This window comes from Bos grunniens, chromosome 15 (assembly GCF_055505025.1).
Source record: "Bos grunniens cultivar Pamir isolate PY7600 chromosome 15, Bosgru_T2T1.0, whole genome shotgun sequence".
NCBI lineage: Eukaryota > Metazoa > Chordata > Mammalia > Artiodactyla > Bovidae > Bos > Bos grunniens.
Genome location: NC_141179.1, coordinates 20,683,136 through 20,709,796, shown reverse-complemented (window position 1 = coordinate 20,709,796; position 26,661 = coordinate 20,683,136). Strand labels below are relative to the sequence as shown.

The following is a 26,661-nucleotide window of genomic DNA, read 5'->3' as shown; positions in this document are numbered from 1 at the left end:
CATCTGCATTTGGCTAAAGTCATCTTTTCTTCTACTTTCCGCATGCAGGAATGCTTTTACGTTTAAAACACTTTTGTCATTTTACTAGTTTCTTTAGAGTCTATTGAGATTCATCATTATTTCTCTACCAGGAACAGGTTAGCAAAATAAAATTATTTTCTCTTGTGCTTCACTGGAGGGACAATATGCACATCAGTAGTTTACTTATTAAGGCAATTTCAGTGTTCTATCCATGATTAACATTAGTAAGCCAGTGGCAGCTGAATTTGAGACTGTCATAAAACACCTATTTAAATAATCTAAAAAAGGAAATTGGAAAAACATTTTATTCTACAGTTCCTCAACATCTTATTTACAGTAGAAAGAAGATATTATATAAATGCTAAGAGAAAATGCTAAGTGATTTTCTAAGAAGCTGCACATTTGAATGCATTTGATTAAATTATTACAGAGTGAAATATTTCTACATAATGAAATAAATTATATTAACTATGGTAAATACTAGAGAAGAGACCATGGAATCTTTAGCTTGATAACAGTACACTTAAAATCCCTCCAGTGTAGAACTCCTACACATTTCCACAGGAGTTTCTTCAGGTTTTATCCCTTGAGAAGACAGATAACTTTAATATCATTGTTCTAATATGGCATTCATTAGTTTTTAAAGAAACATCACCCTCTCTTTGCTTCTGATTGCACAAATGATAAAAAAAGAAATTTTCCTCGGGAGACCTCTATATACATCTGCTCTATTATGAAGCTGTATCCATTTCAATTTCTTTCTATTAATATGGATGTGCATGAGCCCAATTACTAGAATTAAAGGAAGGGATTTTGAAAGCAAATTTTTATACTCAGTGATTTATTAACTACTGTAATATACTGACACCATAATGCAAGCAACAAATCACAACAGCATTCTAATAAAGGGATACAGTTAAAAAAAAAAAATCTGTATTGTGGCCTTGGTAGAGCTTCCACCAAAAGTATCTTAAACAAGGAAAACCTATTGGAAGCTGGGCTGCCTGGCAACCAGAGCTGGTTGCTAAGCGGCACTCTTTCAACGTGCCATCATGAATGCTAGCACAGTGAAAGAATAATTTGGTATGAACAAAAGCCTATAAAAGAGACTGGGACTTAAGTGCGTCTGGTTTACCCTCTGAGAACAATGCAGCTGCCAAACCAATCTGGAAGCTCCGACATCATTGTTCTGTAAACCTCACAATCTGCTCTGACTGCAGGAAGTGTATTTAATGGGCAACATTTTTGATCTCCCCTAAAAAGTTTGGATTTTGCATAAGTGCTGTTGTGAGATAATTCGTCAAGATAATGATTCACCGACCAAATCCCTGAATTGAACTAGGAAATATTATTTTAATATTGAGCTGTAATGTTTTTCTTTTGGACTGTTTTAAACAAAATGAACACTTTATGAAAAATACAGCCAGTGGGGAACATTAGAATGAAATATTATGTTTAAAGAATTTTCACATTTGTTGAAGTAAAACCAGATATTCTAAAGTTTTTAAACTGAAAATTAACCAGCCTAAAAACGTATTTAAATCTTTTCTGTTATCACTTTCAGTCTCATACTAAAAGTGTTGTTAACACTATGTAAATCTGCTCTGTGTAATTTTATTATAGGACTACAATGATTAGATAGGGATAAAATGGTATTATCAGTTGTTTCCTTTTTATAATATTAAGCTAGATAAAACTCATTTGTACTGAGTGAATACCACACCTTTAGCTTGTGATAATTCATATAAGTACTATGAAACTAAAATGTTTCCAAGTAAGCTAACATGATTTTTAATATTAGGTATAAGTGTAAGCTTGATTTACACTACTTCAAAAAATTTATACCTAATTTTGTTAGGCAAAACAACTTTTCTTTTAAAATATTCTGGTTGAACTTTTTTTTCACACTGACAGGCCTCTCTTCATCTTCCAGATTTCACTGGTTACCTCAAAGAATGTTATCCAATGTCATCTTGTACCAAGCAAGCAATTAAATAATTTTTAGTTCCTATAAATCAACAGACTAAATATGAAATAGTACATATAACAACAAATAAGTTTAATTACCAGACCTGTAAGATGCATATATTTTCTCCATTACATAATATAAATTTGAAATAACTTATTTTTACTGACCCAAATGGTAAAGATTTGGTTTTTAAAACTTTAATCTCTAAAATGCTTTCTTATTTACTTGTAATTAGTAAAAGATTGCCCTGAACGAATATGGCACTAAGAAAAATTGGCAATATTTTGAAATCCAGTCAAGAAAAAATTAAATGCTATTCTTAAAATTTAAAAGCCAACAAAAATAGTTTCATAGACTGCAGTATTACTTAATGTAATGTGCAAAACTTTACAAGGAATTTTTATTATAAGACATCTTAGAACAAAGAATGGTATATGATCTTAATTTTTGTTCAGTGCCTTAAAAATGACCAATATAATTTTGAAAATATTTAGCAAAGATTCCAAAAACATCACAAAATTTACTATTACATGCAAGGAAGAAAATATTTTTCTCCTCAGTTTTTAAACCATGAACTTTTAAGTTTTGCCATTTGAAATGCAAACACATATAAATCATCTTTAATCATCTATTAACAAGAGTAATTTTCCTCATTTCATGAAGGAGCAGCCTAGATAGTCTCATACACAAAGTAGGTCAGTGTTTATATTCCCACAGTTATCAAAAAACTCCAAGAATACAGCTTAACATTTAGGCTCTCTATCAGAGACCCGTTATGACTGGTCCTTATATATACTATATTCATGAACACAAAAGGTACTAGGGAAACATCTAATAGTCTAAGAACAGATTTCTGCACTCACAGAGCTTTAGATTTCCTTCAAATATTGTATTGGAAATGAACAATTTTTCTTGCTGAAGGCCTAGTAAGTTAAAAAATAATATTATATGTTGAAAAAGAACTAAAATGTCATGCTAATTTTGTTGATGATAAAGTATAAACAATTATTTAATTGCCAAAAAGAAGTTTTATACTAGCTGAAAGCAGATTTATGATACAATGGCTATTTACTAAAAATCTGCTGCATACACAAAGATTCCCCCATTTAGTGAGCTTTTCTTAAAGTTCTCATTAGATAACTTAGATAATCCTTTATCTTAAATCCAGTACAAAAATATTTTTATATTCTAAAGAGCATCATATTAATCAGGAATATTAGACCATAAACTTGTTAAATCAAGTTGTTTGTTTGTAACATCGAGTTACAATGCCATAAAGTGGGTTCTGATTGTTATCCAAATGGTAATAGTAGGAGAACAATGAAAATAAAATAATGAATATGTAATAAATACCTATTGCTGTAGTCTCTGTGTATTTAATTACCATTGTATTTCAGTGAGTGCTGTTGTCTGCATCTCTCCAGCTAACAAAAGAAGGATGTCCCTTTGAACAGATTGGTTAATGCTCTGGGGCAACAGATGTCTACTGGAACTGCAGGAGACCAGCAACTGGTGGCCTGCCCATCTTCTGAAAACTTTCAATAGACTTACGCATATGCTCACACAATAGGGCATGTGGTAGAAAGGAAAACCTCTTTTTTAACCCTTTATGCTCTTTCTTTTCCTCCCAACTGATAGATGAAAGTCTTTGTCTCCTCCTTTCCCCATTACAGATCTCTTGAAAGCAACAGTTCTCTAAGAGACATCTTCAATCTCATATCTAAAACTAATGCAAGCAAAAAAAAAAAAAGTGGGAAGAAACTCATGAAACTATACAGGAGTACTGAAACTGCTGACAAAGCAAATGAATGCTTAATCATCATAATTACAACAAGATGAAACATCAAACAGCAATCCATCTCCCCAAGCTAGATTTTTAAGACAGTTGAAAAAGCTATCAAATCTTACTATCATTTTGCAGCATCTAGGTCTGACAGTGACACCTTAAGGAAACTAGGAATGCGACAAGAAGATAAAATCTAAATTCACTGTTTATCAAAATATCATAATATTTTAACTTATCTTTAAGTACAAATGGTTACTTACATGCCTACTGTCTTGCAAATGTTTATGAAACTGTAAGTAATCATTTATATAACTGCAGAATATAAAAATGTAAAAAGTCTGCTTCACAGACATGTTTTACAGAAAGAATTACATTTTCTGGTATTTTGGCACTATGTAACAATTGGTAGCCTTTCAAATGTGTGCATTCTATCCTTAACAGAGTTCAAAGTAATATTCTGAATATTTAGCAAAGTTTAACTTCCAAGGCATTAAGTAGCACATATACTCACGTTCACAGGAAAATACAAAGACATTGGTTTCTGTAGCAGCTTCAGGAGTAACTCCTTAACACAATTTTAGCTGCAGACTTCCAGGCAGGCAAGAAGAACAATGAATGAGTGAACAGATGGAATGGCAATGTCTTTGCTTAACCTATTACCGAGTGGAATAACAGCCAATCACAGGCCAGAAAGCTCACAATTAGTCGGCCAGGCAGATGCAAGCCAACCTCAGCACCCTGCGTCAGGTTCGCAGGTTTCTAAGATAAGCAAGTTGATGTCATTCTTGGGGCTGCCCCGGGCAGCCTGTGTATTAACGAGGGGGTGTGCAGCAACAATAGGCCATACAAAGCTGGCTAGTAGGCAGCTGCTCTTTGAGAGCAGAGTCATTAGGGAGCAGGCTGCCAACAAGAAACACCTGGCTTGGGCAGACTTCAGCTTTTCCTCCTTGTTTTTAAACAAAACAAAGAAACCAATTATATTTTAAAGTAGTAAAAGTTGCATGTTTCCCAAAAGTTTAGGCTATCCTCTAGTCTTTGAGTTTTTTTTTCTGAGGAAAAAAAGAAAATGAGGTGTGTCAAAGTAGTAATTAACTACTGCAGTAACCCCTTTTCTTTAATAAATGATTTACAGGGGAAATGAGACAGAGGTTAGAGTAGAACTACTTCCCTGGAAATACTAGGAAATATAAAATATTTGTTAAGTATTGGTTGATTTGTTGCAAGACAATAAAACAGAGATGATGAAAGTAAGATTGCAAAAGAAAAAGGTTTAAGAGCTTATAAACAGAAATGATTTTTAAAAGTTCATTAGAAGTACAATGTAGTAAAATAAAGCAAGTCTGGTCCAACTTTATGCCAAGTGAGTCATCCAAACTGAGTATTTAGACAAAACTATTTAATTTCAATCTAAAACCACCAAAATGACCCACTTTGTGTCAAATAGTGTAAAATTATTTTATTATCGAAACTAATCATGTAAAGAAAGAAAGATCTTTCATTATGCTTTAATATACAACATGATGTTATGTGTTGTATTTGTATTCCATAAAATTTGTAAGATGTATAAATTTCAGTTCAGGAACAAGTAACAAAGTTATTTACAAAGAAGAAACACTGAAATATTTTACAAGGGCACCAAGTATACAGAAATCATCCCTGTCAGTGAGGAAGCTTGTTATCCTGATTTATTTCAAAGACTGCCAGACTAGAGTATTTATAATGTTATGGACTATCTGCTTTTGAGAGCTGCATAAATTATATCTTGAGTGGTCTCTGATTATGAAAATTCAATCAAAATTTAAACACCATCAGGTGTTGTGAGAATATTTCCTTACTAAACAATATCTAGAGCTGTTCTACTACTTGCTTATGTGATGTAGAACACACACACACACACACACACACACACACACACATCCTCTTTTATTCCAGTGCAAATTAGAAGACTGAAGGCAAAAAGCTCCTCTTAAAATACAATTTTCTGATATAAGCTCATTGAAGCCGAGGTTAGGCTTTCCCGTTACATAATCAAGCACTGTACAGGTATAAAATTTGGCTAAGGCACCCCAAACAATCTCAATCAATCTAAATCAATCTCTCTTCTCACATACAAATATATAGACACTACTCACAGGACCATTTGAGAAAACTTGGAAAAAAGTTAATATTGGTTGGGACTCTTGGGCGTGTCTTTATTGTACTCAGTCAAATTTAAGTCAGATAGATGCTTTCTGTTTACAAAATAAGAGGAAAATATACTCTATACGGTTAAAATTTTTCAGCTACCTCACTGAAAACATTCCGTATGCCTACTAAAAGCCTAAAAATTAGTGGTATTTCCAGAAAGAAAACTAAAATATGAAGTATGGTGTTTGTAGGTCATTGTTTGTCTACAGATATTTTTCCTCAAAAAGAACTTAATATTCCATGGAAGTATGTCATTCTAAAAATGTTAGAAAATTTTAAAATTTGTGGAAATACTTTTAAACTAAATGTAATGATTAGATTCTAAGTATCAAACTAATTTCTAAAGGAAGAATTATTCTTTTTCTACCAAGGATTACAGCAATGTTTTTGCAACAGTTACACCCATGGCCTAATTTCATACAGCCACTAGAGATCAATATAAAGCATTTCTAATATTAGAGTTTATTGAAAATTATAAAGTGAATTTCATAGAGTTCAAATTTTATGCATATGAACACTACAGGAATCAAAAAAGTTAGAATTTTATCTTTTTTTTTTTTTTTGGTGGTGTGCTGGTACTTAAAAAAAAACATCTCAAGAGTAAAAGGTAAGAAAGATAAATCAAGGCCACTAGTATAGTTAATAAATAGACTTTTGGTAAAACTGAATTTGATTAAATAAGATCAAGATAAAAAATATAATATATATTCATGCAAAGTTGTTAACTAAAACCAAATAAAACATAAGCTATGTACTGACTAGAGATAGTGAGGTCAATATTTATGAATTTACATTGAACCCTTTTCCCTTTTGTATATAAAAAAGATACTCTTTAGTATGAACAGACAGTCCCTCTTTCCCTTGGACTTTCTTTCTTCTCTTTTTCCCCATTGCTACTATAGTTACTACTTTATAGCTTTAATTCAGGAGGAGGAGGAATCCTCTCACTAACTCCTGCCACTGTGAACACAAAGAATGAGAGAAAACTACCCACAGGCTCAGTGGGAAGCCTGATCCCTAGGACTGGATTAAGCTTTTTTGCAAACAGCAAATAAAGGCAGTGATCTGAAAAAGCTAATCAGATCCTGCTGTGGTATTTAGACTATGTTGGTTGCTAGTATTGGATAACTTGATAAGCACATTAAAACACCTGTACGTGAACAGAGGCCCTCCCCGGCCTTTTTGAGTCCAATGGTCCTGCTCCACTCCCAGTTGCAGAGAAAATGCAAACAGCTGTATTAGGCTGTAATACTAAAATCTGTCAGTGTCAAAGGCTTTCCTAACATTTGAGAATTCAACTGTTGGCTGAGGTATGAGTGGGAAACACGTGGGCTGTCATGCTGGTGTTGGCATCAATTTTCTTTGTCAGGGGTGATCCAACCTGGCTTCCTGGAACCTTTCTCCTAGTATGCATTTTTTTCTCCTTCAATCTACAATCTCTTTTGATCCTCACAACACCACCACTGAAATAAGATTATTAATTCAAATCTTCCCAACTGTCTCTAGAAGTTTGAAAGATTAAATTTAAACAAAAAACTCTTATTAATTTGATTAAACAACAACAACAACCAACTAACCAAAAACCTAACTTATGCACCCAGTGTAAAAGAATGGAGCAAAATCAATCAGGGACTACTCTCTAACCTATGACAGTTATTATATATGTAGTAAGTCAGATGGGCATGAGAGACCCTTACTATATTTCATTTCCTTAGACTTAGATTACTTTTGTTTCTTAATTTATCTCCTTCCTTCAATACTCCCTAAGTACATCCCTGCCAAAGAAATTTTCACTGACACCACTCTTAGGTTTAAAAAAAAAAAATCTCAGCAGTAGACCACATCTCTTGTCCTCTGGGTTGTTCTCAAGACTCCCCTTACAGTGGGGGCTCCCCTAAGCTCTGTCATCTTATTTCCCACTTCAATTAAGGTGAAGTCACAGATGCTGAAACAACGGTCCCTTCACTCATGTTCTCTTGCACAGCCTCACCTACCCACATCATATTTGTTCTAATTCCAGCTCAAGGCTTACTCTTCCATAAAATCTTCTTGGACCAGTCCGGTTTTTACTGAATTTCTATAACATGAATAGTCCGTACTGCACAATATAGCATTTACTTATGAACCAGGCTGTAAGCTCCTTGAGGGCAGATCCATTTAATCTTCCTAATCCATTCAGAAAAAAAACCTATATGGTACCTAGCAGTGTGTTGCTATCTAGAAGACATCTGAAAAACAGGACCAGTAAAGAAATGGGCTCCTGCAAATTTGAATGCAGGCATTCACATGAACAAAATGCTCCCTGCTAGCTTTTATTTCTCCTGGTGAACAGGGTGAGCTTATCAAAGAGCCCGCAGTGATCTGCAGTGTTTCCACAGCCCTGGCTCTGCCATGGGGGCTGCTTTCAATATTCAGGGCAGCTGTGCAACTGAGTAATAAGCTCAGGCCTGGCAGGCATGAGAGGTCTCTTCTTGGTCTCCCCTTCTCTGCCCCAACTTCCTGACTAGAGAGGCATCCCTTGGAGTTACCCTACGGCCTCCTACTCCTCTTGGGGAAGGGGTCTGTGTGAGCCGAGTGGCCCTGCCTCTGCACATTTCTCTTGGGGTCCACCCTGGTGCAGACAGCACAGAGTTGCTTTGCTCTCCAGCGCTGCCTGAGACTGAGTGATTAAATCTTTCTAATTTGGGGGTTCAGTGTTACTAAGCCCCTTTGTGCTGTGCTCTTAAGTCATGCTCTGCATTAGCTTCATTAACAAGAGTTGCTGTTTTTATGTCCATCTGCCTGGCTCCTTTGTCTGTTTCTCAGTTGGTTCAGAACTAAGACAGGAAAAAACAATATTCAATAACGTTTTGTTATAAAGAGCTACTAAGGAAAAAAAAAAGGTGATTAAAAGACTTACATAAATTAACTCTGAACAGACCACTTTAAAAATACTATGAAGGGATAAAGTTAAAAAAATAAAAGAAACAATTCTATAACAAAGAAAGATAATGCTTCCCCAAGTCAAAATTCTTAGGGTTTCACTATAAGAATACTTCAGCACCGTATGACTAAGAGAAGACAAATCTTGATTCTCTTTATGGTTCAGAGACAAATAGTATATCCACAAAGTAGAATTTTTTCTCAGTGATCTAAAAACAAAGAAACTTTTCTAGTCACTTTAAGTGACAATATAACCCATATCCTAAGACTTCAAATATTTCCTAATGACTAGCTTTCCATTTAGTTTTTCTTTTCTTTTCTTTTTTTTTTGGCTGTGTGGCTTGACTTGTGGGATTGAAGTTCACGGACCAGAGATCAAACCTGGGCCCATGCAGTGACAGCACCGTGTCCTAACCACTGGATGGCCAGGCAATTCTCTCCCCTAAGGCCCCGCAAGCTCCATTTCACATTTTTTAAAAATTCGAATAAACAAGCAAGTTTTTTAAAAAGGTGATCTTCAATTCCTATACAACTTGCAAATATTCAAGGAATGAGAGATTTTAGTAGAGCTCAGGGAATATAAATGAACCCAAAATGATGTACTAGGTTGCGAAGGCAGCTGTGTGGGGAGCAGGAGAGAGAAAATTCATGAGGGAAAAAGGATCTGTATGATTTAAAAGAAGTATGAAGCACATGATATCATCCATGTTAAAACACACAGTTGTATTAAGCACCCCTGAAACTGAGGAAAAGCTGACCCAAACTGTATAATTTTATATGAAATATATGCAAGACATATTCTCCGCATTATAAGACAACTGGATGGTATATGTGGCACCTTATCTCTGACAGGAATGATAATAACATTTACAACTTTCCTCTCAAAGCCTAGTCTCTCCTTCTGACCCCATAGCATGGTACCTCCCACTTCCCACCCACACATGCTCACTCATGCACCTTCATTTCAGCTCAGAGTATGTATACAAGCTGAGGTTGGCACAGGTCTTTTCTTTTTTAGGTGTTAAATAACTATTTAGCAAGCTAATTCAAAACTGCTTGACCAAAAGTTTAAAAGTGAAATTGACAGACTCAGACCATAAGGAATAACCGTATCAGACAGAATTATAAGAGGACTCTAGGGGTCTCTGTTTTTTGCTAATGATCTAGAAGATAGTATAATAGGACATTGAACATAAAGGAACTCAGGAAAAAATAAAATGTAGCTTACAGCAAATAATATAAAAGGAGTTGCAAACCAACTATGACCCAATTAAAGTTCTTTGTTAATTGTTGTTTGATCTAAATATAAATTCTTACTAATAATCAAGACAGTTGTTTCTTATACACCAATTCCTGTAAGATGAGAAATGAAATGCTTGAGTTAGTACTTCCAATGGTACTACTGGTTTTAGATAATTGTCCTAGTGTGCAAGAAACTGAAAAACTCTTTGAGAGGCTAACAAAATTAATGGTTGTGTTAGAAAATGCTAAGACTAGCACAGAAGTTCACAACACAATTTTTTCTTTATAGAGTTCTATTCATATCAGAGGATGATATAGTAATTTGCAATTAAATTTAGAATTCTGACAAGATTCCTTCTAAATGAAAATCACCAAATACTATAAGTTAAATCTAGACTATGAATCATCCTAAACAGCTGCCAAAACAATTCAACCATAAACTCTAACAGACCAAAGATTCTTGTATTTCATTTTCTGCTGTATTTCCAGCACTAGCAGAGTGCCTACAGGTGCTTAATAAATATGTGCTAAATTACAGCATTTCAATAACTGGGCCAAAAATCTCTTTACCAGATTTATTTGTTCTTTACTTCCCTTCACATAACCTGCACTCCAGCCAAACACGAGGATTTAAGGCAGTTCCTTCAATTTGGTTGCACATTGGAATCATCTGGGGAGATTTGAAATATACTGGCATATGAATTTCATCCTGAGAGATGTTTATTTTTTTTGGTCTGGGTGAAGCATGGCCATAGGCCAGGTGATTCTAATGTACAGCTAAGTTTAAAAACACTGACTTAAAGATTCTTTCTCCTAAAATACCTTTCTCCATAGCTTCACAGGATAAAATCTCACCTATTAGTATGGAAGGTTCCCAACTCTGCCTTGAAACCTTTCCCAGAATACCGTTAAACTCATTTTTGGATTATCTGAGTATTGCACAGGGCCTGGCATACGGTTGGGACTTGATAAATGTCTGCGGGCATGGTACATAGTAGAGACACAGTACATACTTATTGGAAGAATGATGCATAGTTGGTCCTCATTATTTGCAGATTCTGTACTTGCAAACTTGCCTATTCACTGACATCTATTTACCCCCAAATCGGGCTGTGCAGTGCTTTCAGTGCTTTACAGCCATTCCACAGCCATGTGCTTGTGCAGAGAGGCGAAAAATCTGAGTTGCCAGAAGCACACATTCCAGCTGAGGCTGAACAAATCCCTCATGTTGAAACAAGTGTCCTAAAAAGGACTGGTTAGCTCTATGATTTTCACATTTTTGTGCTTTCTGTTGGTGAATTTGCTGTTTAAATGGGCCCCAAGTCTAGTGCTGAAGTGCTAAGTGCAAGAAAGACGTGATGTGTCTTATGAAGAAATATGCGTGTTAGGTAAGCTTTGTTCAGGTACAAGTTACAGAGCTGTTATAGGTTCAGTGTTAATGAATCGACAGTGTATACTTAATAAAGTGTCTCTAAACAGTACCACAGTACCGTTTAGCTTCCCTGGTGGCTCAGACAGCAAAGTGTCTGCCTGCAATGCGGGAGACCCGGGTTCAATGCCTGGGTCAGGAAGATCCCCTGGAAAAGGAAATGGCAATCCACTCCAGTATTCTTGCCTGGAAAATCTCATGGATGGAGGAGCCTGGCGGGCTACAGTCCATGGGCTGCAAAGAATCGGACACGACTGAGCGACTTTGCTTTCACTTTTTCAAACAGTACCACATGTACAATAAGGTTATGGATAGACTGGTTCATGAAAATGTTCCGACAGGAGGCTTGCAGGACCCTAATCTTGTATTTCCTCAGGAGCAGTGGTTCAGTATTTGTCGTAACTTCACAGAACATAGCTACAGTTGACCCTGGAACAACACTGGGTTTGAAATGCATGCATCCATGAGACTGTGTGATTCTGGGATGGCTGATCCGGGGGTGCGGAATCCTGGATCCTGAGGGCCGACTGACGTTATAGAAGAATTTCTGACTGCACAGAGGGTGGGTGGTATCCCTACTGCCTGTGATATTCAAGGGCAAACTGTTCAAGGAAAAACAAGATTGACTGTAATTTCACTCTCTCCTCAGAATTCTTAGTGACCGAACCTGTAATTTTTAATGCCAGTTTCATTTGGCAAATGGGCACCTCTTAGGTGCCAGGTCCTGGGGATACAGCAGGAACAAAGCCAGTCCTTTCTCTCAGCAAGTTCACAGAGGGAGAGGATGCAAACAATAAACACATGTCAGGTGACAATAGATACTACAGAGAAACTTTTAATCAGGGAGGCCTTCTCTGATAAGGTGGTGTCTGTGCAGATACCAAAATGAAGTGGAAGGAAGGTGTAAAAGGAGGACGCAGGGCTAAGTACAAAGCTCTGAGATGAGCGCAGGACAGCAAGGTGGCCTGTATGACTGGTGGCAGGCGAGCAAGGGGAGGAGTCAGAAAGTGAAGTCAGAAAGGCGAGGTCAGGGAAGCCACATCATGAAGACCTTTGCAGGGCAACGCTTCTCAAAACTTTTCACACCATTTGAATCATAGGAGAATCTTTTGCATGTATGTGCTTCCAGATACTTAAGAACTGTTTTGACAAGTTTCAACCAAAAAGCTAATGGGAGTTTGATGGAGAGTGTGTTGCAGTAATACTTGCTTAAAAAGCATGAAAGATTATATTGTTTAATCAGGAATAATTTATTGAAATTTCCTCTGTCAATATAATTCCCTAGATTTCTTTGTAGTGGGCTTATAAGTTTCTTTTTAAACTTGTCTTAAAATAGTTTGCTTTTGTTCTTGCTATGAATGGTGGTTTTTTCCTTCCCTTATATTTTCTAACTAGTTATTGTTGGTGTCTAAAAAAATACTTATTTTATTCACATATATGAAACTTTAGTGACTGAGGTATCTCAGGGAACTCAGTGTTTCTATTAGTGCTTCACTGAGGCTCTTGGGTTTTCCAGGCATATATAAGAATGTAAAATCATCAGATTGCCTCTTTCTTACCAATTTTTATATCTGTTGCCCCATACTTTTGTCTAATTACATTGCAGTGTTGACAGTGATTATTTTGTGATGTTCCTGATATTAATGGGAATGTCTTTGGTGTTTTACTCTCAAGCATTATACTTAGCATACAGCACATCACACTGATGGCTCGTTAGGCTGTACATACTCATACACACAAAACATACTTTTCTATCATGTTGGGCAAATTTACCTCTTCATGCTTCAGCTGTAAATAAATAGTTGTTTTGAGATTTATGAGTTAACATATACAAAACACTTAACACTGGAACAGTGCCAGGCACAAAGTAAGCACTCAATAAGTGCTCAGTTCAGTTCAGTTCAGTTGCTCAGTCGTGTCCGACTCTGAGACCCCATGAATTGCAGCACGCCAGGCCTCCCTGTCCATCACCAACTCCCGGAGTTCACTCAAACTCATGTCCATCGAGTCGCTGATGCCATCCAGCCATCTCATCCTCTGTACCTATATGTAATTATATGTATATAGAGCTATACATTTACATACCACACAATATGCAGCCTTTAGAAAGTTCCTTATAGAAGTATGCTTTCCTTCTACATGAAAGATTTAGGGAAAAAAATTTAAAATATGGATTGAATTAATATGATACATTAAGATGATCATGGGGAAACAGTGGAAACAGTGTCAGACTTTATTTTTTGGGGCTCCAAAATCACTGCAGATGGTGACTGCAGCCATGAAATTAAAAGACCTTGGAATTCCTTGGAAGGAAAGTTATGACTAACCTAGATAGCATATTCAAAAGCAGAGACATTACTTTGCCAACAAAGGTCCGTCTAGTCAAGGCTATGGTTTTTCCAGTAGTCATGTATGGATGTGAGAGTTGGACTGTGAAGAAAGCTGAGTGCCAAAGAATTGATGCTTTTGAACTGTGGTGTTGGAGAAGACTCTTGAGAGTCCCTTGGACTGCAAGGAGATCCAACCAGTCCATTCTGAAGGAGATCAGTCCTGGGTGTTCTTTGGAAGGAATGATGCTAAAGCTGAAACTCCAGTACTTTGGCCACCTCATGCAAAGAGTTGACTCATTGGAAAAGACTCTGATGCTGGGAGGGATTCGGGGCAGGAGGAAAACGGGATAACAGAGGATGAGATGGCTGGATGGCATCACCGATTTGATGGATGTGAGTTTGAGTGAACTCTGGGAATTGGTGATAGACAGGGAGGCCTGGTGTGCTGCAATTCATTGAGTCGCAAAGAGTCGGACATGAATGAGCGACTGAACTGAACTGAAGATGATCATAATCATCTTTGAGTTACTAATATTGTGAACTAAATTAACAGATTTACCAATATCAAAACATTTTGGAGGATTATAGTATATATGCTGATACTGCCCTATGAATTTTTACATCAATAATCATAAGACTAACTTGTTAGTTTTGTTTTTTTTTAAATTTACTTGCTTTGCCACATTTGGGTACCACGATTTTGCTAATGTTAGAAAAGGGATATGGTATTCTACCCAAACTTCTCAGTGACAAAGTAATTGCCCCATGTACCAAAGGGAACTAGATTAGACTGGGCCATGTGTTCCTATATATGCACCACTATTTCTAATATCTAATTTACTGGTATTCTGAAACCTGTACCGGACCCCTTACTAGAAGTTCTAGGACAGAGCATATTCCAGCATGGTGTTCACAGAAAACAGGATGAGCAAGAGAGAGATCTCATAATGTAATGGCCATAAGAACTGATACCGTAACACACACTCTCTCAGAAAGTATCCAAATATCCTGGACAAATGACACAATTGCTTCATGTCTCAGTTTCCTCAACCATAAAATGGGGATAAAAACACCACCAAGAGCACAGAGTTGTAATAAATATATAATAATAGTGCATGCGTGCATGCGTGCTAAGTCACTTCAGTCATGTCCAACTGTGTGCATGGCTCTACCAGGCTCTTCTGTCCATGGGATTCTCCTGGCAAGAATGACAACAACTGGAATGGGTTGCCATGCCCTTCTCCAGGGGATCTTCCTGATCCAGGGATCGGAAAAAAGTGCTTGGCACATAGTAAATATTAATTCTTATCTTAAAAGTTTATCCTGAAAGTGAAACTTCAATACAAATGATAGAAACCCTGATTTTCATTATTTTATGTCTTCATTAATATAATTCTAAAGTTCTGCCTTTGTTCATGATCTCACAATATGAATTTTGTTAAATTAATAAAATAATTTAGAACAATGTTTCTCAGAGAGAAAGGGGAAGAACACTTAGTTTGGAAAAGCCCAAAATTTTTTGGAAAAAAGTTTTTTTTTAGAAGAAAAGCAATTCAAGATTTAAGTGTCATGGAATACTTTGGCTAATAAGGATAATTAGAAGGCAATGGCACCCCACTCCAGACTCTTGCTTGGAAAATCCCATGGATGGAGGAGCCTGGAAGGCTGCAGTCCATGCGGTTGCTGAGGGTCGGACACGACTGAGCGATTTCCCTTTCACTTTTCCCTTTCATGCATTGGAGGAGGAAATAGCAACCCACTCCAGTGCTCTTGCCTGGAGAATCCCAGGGACGGGGGAGCCTGGTGGGCTGCCGTCTATGGGGTTGCACAGAGTCGGACACGACTGAAGTGACTTAGCAGCAGAAGACAATGGTATCAATAAATATGAATACATATAGTGACACATCATAACTAGACTTACCTTGGTGATTATTTTGAGAAGTATAGAAATACCAAATCACAATGATGTGTAACAGGAACTAACACTGTGTTGTAGATCAATTATACTTCAAAGCAAACAAAAAAATAGAAAAAGACAGATCAGATTTGTGGTTACTAGGGGCAGGGATAGGGGAAGGCAGTCAAAAGGTACAAACTTCCAGTTATAAGATTAAAAAGTACCAGGGATGCAATCTTCCTTGGTGGCTCAGACGTTAAAGCATCTGCCTACAATGTGGGAGACCCTGGTTCAATCTCTGGGTCGGAAAGATCTCCTGGAGAAGGAAATGGCAACCCACTCTAGTACCCTTGCCTGGAAAATCCGATGGATGGAGAAGCCTTGTAGGCTATAGTCCATGGGTGGCAAAGAGTCGGACACGACTGAGCAACTTCACTCAGGGATGCAATGTACATGATAAATATAAATAACACTGCTGTACATTATATATGAAAGTTTAGAGTAAATCCTAAGAGTTCTCATCACAAGGAAGAATACTTTTTCTATTTCTTTAATTTTGTATCTATATGAGATGATAGATGTTTACTTATTACAATAATCATCTCATAATGTATGTCAGTCAAATCTCTGCTGTAAACCTTAAATGTATACAGTGCTACAGCAATTATATCTTGATAAAACTGGAAGAAAAAAATATTCCAAAAAAAGAAGGTAATGGTAAAAAGCTTACTAAGGAATATGAGTATAAACATGGCTGGGGGACCTCCCTGGTGGACCAGTGGTAAAGAATCCACCTGCCAATGCAGGGAACATGGGTTCAATCCCTGGTCTGGGAAGATTCCACATGCCTTGGGGCAACTAAACCCAAGTGCCAGAACTACTGAAGTCCACACACCTAGAGCCCGTGCTCTGCAACAAGAGAAGCCACTGCAATGAGAGGCTCACTCACTGCAACTAGAGAGCGGCCCCCATTCGCCACAACCAGAGAAAGCCCGTGTGCAGCAACAAAGACCCAGCGCAGCCAAAAATCAATAACAACATTTAAAAAATGGCTGGGATGAGGGAAAACAAGGCAGAAATACAGAGGTCTGTTTCCTGTTTGTTTTTAAAAAAGGAATGGCAATCAGTAATTTACAAGAAATACATTGATTTTGATGGTGGGTAGAAGTGAAGGGACATGGAAGAAAATGGAAGTAAAATTAGAAGAAAGTATAATAAGCACCTGAAAGGAAACAAAGGTTTTCTTACAGAAAATGAGAAAACATTTCTTTCAGCTTAGCAATATAGATGGTGGATTGTGGAAAATTATTTTAAAATAAATGGCTGTAGACAATGATCAGCCATTGCCTCCACCTCTCTCATAATTTCATTAACATTTAATAAAGTAATAAATTAGTATACTCTTCAGAATTAGCTTTCTCTTAAGATCTGTAAGTTACTATAAAAAATTAAAGCCATAATAATTTTCTCCCTTAAATAATTGTTATTTAACAAATCTTTTATGAAAAAAAATCCTATGACTTCGGACTCTATTTTGATAGTATTATCATTAGATATGAAGTAACTTAGTTCTTATGGCATTTTTGCAGATGTTAGCTAGGTGACCAAATTCCATTTTTAAATGTGCACAACTAATACTTTTTATAACACTCTGGTGAAAGGCAGAACAATAGCAGCCTGGTCCATGCTCACCTAATCAAACTAAATCAACCAGGTTAAGTCAGTATTCAATGAATTCATGTATTCACTCAAGAAATGTTTGTTTATTTGAATGCCTACTATGAGAGATACTGAATGAAGATGAGAGAGGGTATAAACATGAATACAGCTGCTACACTAAGGAATATAAATATACTAAAGAAACCAAACAGATGAATACCTATACAATATAGGGCATGTCAAAATTAATGCTAGTAATAGTGATATATCATGGAGTTGTTGTTGTTTAGTTGCTAAGTCATGTCCGACTCTTTTGCGACCCATACACTGAAGCTCACCAGGCTCCTCTGTCCACGGGATTTTCCAGGCAAGAACAGTGGAGTGGGTTGCCATTTCCTTCTCCAGGGTATCTTCCCGACCCAGGGATTGAACCTGTGTCTCCTGCACTGGCAGGAGGATTCTTTACCACTGAAGCACCAAGGAAGCCTGAAATCATGGAATGCAAGAGACAAAGACATTTGCTCAGATTTGAGAAAGTTGTGAGAGGTGGATGTATAAGCTAAGAAGAGAATGACAATGATGACACACATTCCTGTATATACTATTGTGTATGTGTCTGTGGTAGGGCAAGATGTGGACTGGAGTAAGGAATGGAAAGAATGACTTTTCCCTAGAGAAAACAGGATCAAAGGCCCAGAGACATGAAAGGTGAGAAAATATACAGAATAAATGTGAGCTTAATTCTGCTGTAGAAGAGGCTAGAAAGTCAAGATGTAGATAGTCCATGCAAAGTCTTGAATGCCATACTAATGTGTCAACTTTGTTACCTGGAAATTACTGAAGGTTTTTGAAAAAGGGAATGGTGTAGTTCTACCCACATTTTAGAAAGGTAATTAAATCAACTATACACTAATATAAAATAAAACTTGAAATAAAAACAGAAAGAATGGGGAACCACTGAAAGTTTCTGAGAATGTGAATGATGTGTTTCTAACTACATTTTAGGATGGTAATTTCAGCTCTAATTAGTTTTGAGGGGCAAGAAACTCAAAGCAGATAAGTTAGGAAGGTATTATGAGATATTTTCTAAGATGAGCCAATGGGTCCAGTAAGGATTTGATATTAAAGACAAAACAGGAGAGAGTAACAAAAAATAATTGATGGCATCAAATGATACAAATACACTGCAGAATGACTGAGGACATCGGGTAAAGGTGATGAGTGGCATTGAGGGAGCTGTTTTGGAGATATGAAGACAGATGGGGTTAAGAGGCAGCTGCTCCTAACCAAGTTTTTATATCATAGATCCTTTCTCAGTCTAGTGAAGACTATACACCACTTTTCAAAGTAATGTTTTTAAATGGGTAAAATACAGACTGCATTACAAAAAATCAATTATATTAAAATAGTCATCAAAATATGTAAAAATGTGATACAGTAAAATATATGCCTTTTATTAATATATTAAAATAATAAGACGTAGCAGATCTAATAACTCTTAATGATTCAAAAGTAGTTAAAAGTGATAGTTAAGAATATTTATTTCAACTGTAACACAATAGGGAAACATTTGCTCTTACTAAAATTGGACTTGTTGCTTACATTAACAATTGAAACAGTAAATTTCAATTAGAGGATATAAATATAAATACTAATTTTTTCCCCATTCAAATCAGAGAATGCCCAATTTCTATCAATGGACGCTTCAGGGAACCACAGAACACAGGCTAAAAACTCCCAGTTAAGGAGTAAGTGTGATCTGAAGAAGAGATGACAGCATCTTATTCTTTTAAAAAGTTTGGCAGGAAAAAGAGTAAGATATAGAAAGATATTTTGGTGGGGAGAGAGATATGTTTTTTTTGTTTGTTTAAGAACTTTAAACCAGGAGAATGGATTCAATGGGGCAGGAGAGAAAAAAGGCATGCCCACTTATGTATGAATTAAAGACTAGTAATAAATAAAAGGACAATAACTTAAGAGGAAAAAAAAGAAGGAATAGCAGTGAATTGGGAAAACAGGTAGTATTAGTGGTAAAGAATCTGCTTACCAATATGGGAGATGCAATTGACGCAGGTTCAATCCCTGGGTTGGGAAGATCCCCTGGAGGAGGAAATGACAACTCACTCCAGTGTTCTTGCATGAAAATCCCACGGACAGAGGAGCCTGACAGGCTATGGGAGTGCAAAGAGTTGGACATGACTGAGCAACTGAGCACATATACACATACGAGAAAACAGAGGTGGTTCAATGAAGCAAACCTTGGCTCTCCTTTACCCTGTAATTCTCGGTCAAAATTAACCAGACTACCACTCTCAACCCTGCAGTCCTTTCCCAGCCTCTACAAGCCCCAGAGGGCCAGGACCGACTGGGAAAGAAGAGTGCAAGGTGAGGACGGGCGCCGCCAGGGCACTGCCAGTGTTCAGGGCAGGAGGTGCGCTCTAGTTGCTCTTCTGCCTCCTCTTTTTAATGCATCTTCAATCTTCTTTCTCAGCCTTCAAGATACCTAGAGACTTAATGCTGCCATTTGGCAGTCTAAATACTCCTGTCCTAGCTCCTCCAGCCAGTCTCCCCACAAAAAATCAAAACTTGAAAAGAAAGATCAGTGAGGGTAATGTGATGCTTATATGATCAGAGAAATTATTAAGCATCTAAGTGTGAAAGATTCTTGAGGAAGGGGTACAATGGATACTCTACGGACAGCTTGTTAAACAAAGCGACTATTTGAAAAGACTGATGAAAGATTGTTAAATATAAAAACTTAGCACAGTCTCTGGACCTTCTTCCTTGTCGGTTCACCTTTCCTCCACTGTGCCTGAGTGTGTTCTGTGCGTTGTGTGTGCGAGCACACACACATGCTTGGGGAGAAGGGGATGCAGGGAGCATAGAACGCGTTCACCACAGTTCTCACTCTTGGAAGAGATTCTTAAGCCATTGGGTTTGGTAAGCAAAAGACTACTTTATTAGGAAGCAAAGATTTAGCAATTAAACTATCAGTCTCTAGATTCAGTACTTTTTCTTTTTTTTTGGCCATGCTACACACCATGCAAGATCTTAGTTCCCAGACCAGGAATCAAACCCATACCCGCTATAGTGGAAGTACAGATTCTTAACCACTGGACTGCCAGGGAAGTCCCTAGACCTAGTATTTCTAAAATAAATAACTGATTATTTTATCTTCTAATTCTGACTATTTTTTAAGAGCTAACACAAAAAATTGCAGAAGAGGCTAAGTACACACTGACAGGAAATTATTTCAGGATTTTGATAAAATATAAATCCATGTTGAACTGAATTAGCTTATACTAGGTGCTTATCATCAAATAAGTACTCAGCCTATTAAAATGCACATAAAACTTAAGTACTCATTTGCTATCAATGTGGGGAATAAACATTTATGATCTACATGTTATTTTGAGGAATGCTTAGGCCCAAGACTCAGCACCTGGCAGAGCTCTTGCCAAATTCACATTCTGCTTTCTGGCTGTCACTCAGGAATTCCAAAGTGCTTTCTCTACCTGCCAGATCGTCACTCAGGTGCTATCCCAGCATGCGATGGTCTAGAAGCTAAGTTGCAGCTGCCAACCTGGCATGTGCTTCCCAGCCACCTAGGCCAGTAGTAAAATTTTCTACATCAACCAAATTCACAAAATTAATTTTGTGAAGTTTTTTTTCTTATAAGCCAATTCCTGATTTTTTTTTTTCAGAATCACATTTATAGTAACTATATTCTGAACCTACTCTCTTAGTACAGAAAATCTTTTTAATTTGTGGATCAGGATTGACTTCAAACATTAGAAGCCTCTGATTCCCTGCAGACGTTCTTATTCAAAGGGAGAGATTAAAGACCTTAGGACCTCTAAAGAGGTCTCTTTAATGTAATCAAAAGGCCTGAAAGAACACTGAAAAATAAAGAAGTTAATGGGAAATAAAAGGGCAGCAATTTAAGGCATTTTGTTTTTCTTACTTATAGGGATAACTAGAATGGTCTCCACCGTCCATTTTAAAGAATGTGGAGTACTTTCTATAATTCTGCAGTTTCTCTTGGCCAATATATTCATCCCATCCAGAAACCGGTCAGGAAGGAACTAGTTTTTATTTCCAAAGCTTTACAATTTGGGGGGTAAGAGTGGGGAGTACCTGGAAGGTACGCCCTGAAATACTTTAAACTAGGAAAGAGCATAGAAAAACAGAGCTGCTGGTTCAACCTTCAACCTCAGGAAATCCTAGCACACACACAGAAGGGAGCACATGAGGATCAAGAGGTGCAGAGATTTGCAGGCAGATATGCCCCGTTTATAGAACACAAATATTTTTAAAATAAACTGGGAACTTAGCTTATTTTGAAAGTTACACCATCCTATCCTTACACAATGATGACACAAAGCCCTGACAATCCAAAGTATTAGATTTACTTAGTTTATCCATAGGCCTTAAATGATAAAAACCATAAAAACTCAGTAGCTATATGAAACAGAAGGGAGGGTGGCAGGGCACAACCTTTAAAAGAATGACATAGCCCGAGGACACAACATGAACTGATTAGAATCAAATGGATCAAGATGGCAGACAAGTCAACTTGACTAGACCTTAATCCTCAGTACACACTCATTGTAACACATCAGCAAGCTAAATAATATACCCAGAGGCGCCAGACAGTTCCAAGGCCAAACATCAAAAACCAAAACATGGGCAATGGCCCAATCCTGGAAATCTCAGCTCCTTCCCCAAAATGGTTGTCATAATCCTCCCACTCGTTAGCCTATGAAATTACCCAGCCCATAAAGCAAACCACACCACACTTCAAAGTTGCGCTCGCCCTCTGTGAAGGTCCACACTCTGTGGAATGTGTTTCTCTCTGAATAAAGCCACTTCTCTTATCTGTTACTTTGTCTCTCACTGAATTCTTTCTGCAATGAGACATCAAGAAACTGAGCTTCATTAGGTCCTAAAACCAGGTCTGAGATCTCAGGTGGGAGAGTGTGGACTTTGGCTGGGTTTGAGTCCTAGCCACATGGGTTAGAGTCCCAGGCAGGATTTTGGCTGGCTTCAGGTCCCAAACTGCGTTTTGCTAGGTTCAAGTCCTGGCATATGGGTTCAAGTCCCAATCTGAGGTAAATGGTTTCATATACATTAAATCTCTCTTCCAGATAACCTGGTGGTTAAAGAAAAATAAAATTCTGGACATTAAAAATGGATGACAACAGGATTATAACCTGCGATGTGGTCAAACAGATACTCAATGGAAAAATTAATGGTGTAAATGTATTATAAAAAAAAGAAAGCAATTAAACATTTAAATTACAAAGGTCAAAGTGATCAAACAAACCAAAAATAAAGGCAGACAAAGGAATAAAAGGCTTTTAAATGTGAATAATCATGGAAGAAATAAAAACTTTAAGATTTATACCCTCCATTCCATTTCTCACAAAGAATACTAAACCTATAGGTTCTATGGGTATCTAGCAAACTCCTGTTACTGAGATTTTCTAGGGCACCTAAGAACATGAAAAACATCCCAACCGGTTTATGAGAATAGCATAATTATGTTGACAAACCTAACAAAGATGGACAAAACTAACCAAATATATGTATAATCTTACTTATACTTTATCCAAAAGTCCTAAATGTAAGACAGATAAGTTATATAGTATATTCAAATTATAATAATACACATTAGCCAGTAGATTTTATTCTATAATAGATTTTTCTAATATTGAACATTGTTAATTCAATTAATTTAATCATAAGTAATGATTAAAGACCTGTTTTGGATGGATGTGGAAGACGAAAGAGACATGAAGAACAAAGAACCTTGAGATTTTTGGTTTGAGCAGCTGAGAAGTCGGTATTAACTCTTACAAAAGTGGGAAAGACTTGGAAAGAGACAGATTTGGAAGGACAAAAATTCTGTTTTAGATAATTTTGTTTCAGATACTAATTGCTATACAAGTAGAGCTGTCCCAAGATAGCTGGGTAACAGAGAGAAGTCGGGATTGGAGATAAATATTTGGTAGTCATTAGCATGTAGATGGAGAAGGCAATGGCGACCCACTCCAGTACTCTTGCCTGGAAAATCCCATGGACGGAGAAGCCTGGTGGGCTGCAGTCCATGGGGTCACACAAAGTCAGACACGACTGAAGTGACTTAGCAGCAGCAGCAGCAGCATGTAGATGGTATTTAAAAATATAGTATTGGATGGATGGAAAACTGTAGAAAAAAGAAGAGTGTTCAGGATCCAAATTTTAGTAATTTAACAATGACACTAGATACTAGCTAGATTTGTGAATACCATATAGAATATGTTGCTATACTTAATTATTTTTGAAATCAAGCTAAATTAGGACCTTGATACAAAATTATTTAATATAAACGTTATTATATCACAAGGTTGATTTCCTGCTGGCCTCTGAATACTTCAGTTTCAGTAGCAGTGTCATTTCTGTGATCTGTAAATTATCTGAATCTTTTTTGAGGGGCAGTCGATTTTAAAGTGTTCTGCAAACTGCCTCAGAGCCTGAGTAATGAGGGCACTGGGACTCTGACTCTAAGACTTTATTTGAAGAAAGGGTTTTATTCCAAGAGACGAATCTGCTTCATTTACTTTAAGTCATATTTTATAAATATCATGTAGCAGTGGACAGTGGTGAAAAGTAGAGTGGGTCTCAAAGTCTGAGATAAGGATGGAATCGTTTAGTGGACTGAGAGCAGTAAAAGTCAGCCTTACTGACATTTAAGCCTTATTTAAAATGACTGACTGCATGCTTAACTGAAAAAGAAAATAACATGAGTCAAATGCTGAAAATGCATTTTGAAGATGTGCCTAAAAGATACTTAGGAATTTAGTAATTTAAGGGAATCTTCCCATAATATATAAATCTATTTTCAAGCTTCTTATGTTTAACTTTTATAGGTATTTACAGGAATATATGTATGTAAGCAGGGGATACCTATGTCAGGAAACAACAGCCATTGGCATTTAAAATATGAAATAACAGAAAAAGACTCATTAAAATCAGAAATAAGCTCAAATACCTATTATTAATCAATACTGTTCTATGATTTCAACCAATGCAACAAGACAAGAAAAAAAGCTGAAGTTTTTTAAAAATTGGTATTATTTTGGAGTCACTAAGATCCTGACAATCAAGAGACTCAACTGAAAACGTACTAGAAGTAAGTCCTACAATATAACTAACAGTACATAAAAGTTCAGTAGGGGATTCCCAGGTGGCTGGGTAGTAAAGAATCCACCTGCCAATGCAGGAGATGCAGGTTTGATCCCTGAGTCGGGCAGATCTCCCAGAGAAGGAAATGGCAACACACTCCACTATTCTTGCCTGGAAAATCCCATGAACAGAGGAGCCTTGCAGGCTACAGTCCATGGGGTCACAGAGTCGGACATGACTGAGCACAGGGTAACTAGGTTATTTAAAATTGAATAACTTTCCTTTATACCACACACTACAAGGTATAATATATAAGCATATCAAGTATAAAATATAGTAAGGCAAAATCTCATTCATAATAATGATTGCTAACATCTCTCAGGGGCTTATACATTATTGGTTAATATCCACAACCATGATATTATATATAGGTACTATCATCACAATTTCACACAAAAAACTGAGGCTTAGGAAAATATAAGAAATTTGCCCAAGAATATACAAATGTTAGAAAAGGAATTCAAATTCAATCTTTCTGACTCTACTGAAAAATCTTTCTTAACACTATTATGTCATTCTTATCTATCAAATTAACAAAGACAGGTTGTACAGACAAAGAGTGATGGGTACTGAGAGCAACACACATGGATTTCTAAAAAGAATATAAATTGGTGCAAATTTTCCAGAGGGCAATTTGCATGATCACATCTAGGAATTTGTATAAAATACATTCATAAGTGTGTACAAAGATCTACATACATGGACATTTATCATTGTTCATTATAACAATAAAAAAATAGTCATACTTTAAATACTCAGCAATATAAGCTTGATTAAATTATAGTCATACTTGAACATGCTGAATGCCACTTGGCATTCAAAATAATAATCACAATATTCACATACAAAAATGATCTTTAAAAGGATATTTAATGATATAGGAAAACATAGTATATTGAATGAACAGTAAGGAACAAAACTACCTATGCATACAAATTTTTTAAAGGATGTGTTTATAGTTAGTAGGAGAATTAAAAAAAAAAATTACCAAAACTTTAAGTTATCTCTAGGGGAAAATTATGTATCTTTTTTTTTTTTTTAACTTTTTCTCTATTTTAAAAACGTGATAAAATAAATGTGTTAAAATATTTAACTCAAGTGAGAAGTTGCTATCTGACTCAGGGAGCTCAACCCAGTGCTCTGTGACAACTAGAGGGTGAGAGGGGTGGGAGACGGGAAGGAGGGAATATATATATACCTGTGGTTGATTCCTGTTGATGTATGGCAAAAACCAGCACAATATTGTAAAGCAAATATCTTGCAAGAAAAAAGAAAAAAAATACTTAACTTTAACTCAAAATTTAGTTTGAAAAGATAAAATGATAGATATGCCTTTAGAAAACATCTCTATTTGAAACCATTTTTTTTCCTATGCATGACACTGCTAATTTTAACACACTTTATGACTTAAAATTTTTATGTTACTTAAGGCACTTTTCTATCTTAGCAAAAATAGAAATACCTACTTTATCAAAACAGATAATTTATTAAACATTTCCAGCATTTTAGATCTATACTAATCATTTAAAATGACAGCAAAATTCCAAGAAGTATCTAATGCATAAAATTGCCAACTCAGTGGGAGCAATTCAAAGAACATGATGACTTAAAGATAAAAAACATTTAAGTCAACAGTGGGGAGGCAGCTTTAATTACATGGGAAACCTGCTCCCTGTAAGTATACAAAACAATAAATTATAAAGTAAAAGCCAAGATTTAAAAATGACCAAAGTTACAGAATAAGGATAAAATTAAGCCCACATAATTTTGAATAGGAAATGAGTAGAGATGACTAAGAACAAAGAACAGAAACTAATTTTAGCTTCACCCTAAAAGACAGGAGGTAACAAATTTGAGAGTCCTTTGAAAAATGTAGGGCTTCCCGAAGAGCTCAGTTGGTAAAGAATCTGCCTGCAATGCAGGCGATCCCAGTTCAATTCCTGGGTCGGGAAGATCCCCTGGAGAAAGGATAGGTTACCCACTCTAGTATTC

At 36.5% G+C, this 26,661-nt stretch overlaps 1 protein-coding gene across 9 annotated transcripts in view; it reads right to left on the bottom strand.

Moving 5' to 3' along the window:
- ZC3H12C (zinc finger CCCH-type containing 12C) overlaps positions 1 to 26,661 on the bottom strand; it is a 75,844-nt gene that overhangs the window by 38,812 nt on the left and 10,371 nt on the right. The window contains exons 2-4 of one of the 9 annotated variants that reach the window (XM_086339098.1): positions 25,868 to 25,926; positions 19,490 to 23,650; positions 15,808 to 15,892 (exon numbers count right to left, since the gene is read on the bottom strand). The exons of 4 other annotated variants lie outside the window; for them this stretch is intronic. Coding sequence is in view for 2 of the 5 variants with exons in the window: in XM_086339103.1 (XP_086195229.1) it covers positions 677 to 802 (126 nt within the window). In the remaining 3 variants the exon portion in view is untranslated. Of the gene's footprint in view, positions 1 to 676; positions 4,265 to 4,287; positions 15,766 to 15,807; positions 23,651 to 25,867; positions 25,927 to 26,661 lie in introns of those variants that run through there. 4 more of the 9 variants (XM_086339097.1, XM_086339101.1, XM_086339096.1 and 1 more) reach the window with 4 other exon arrangements.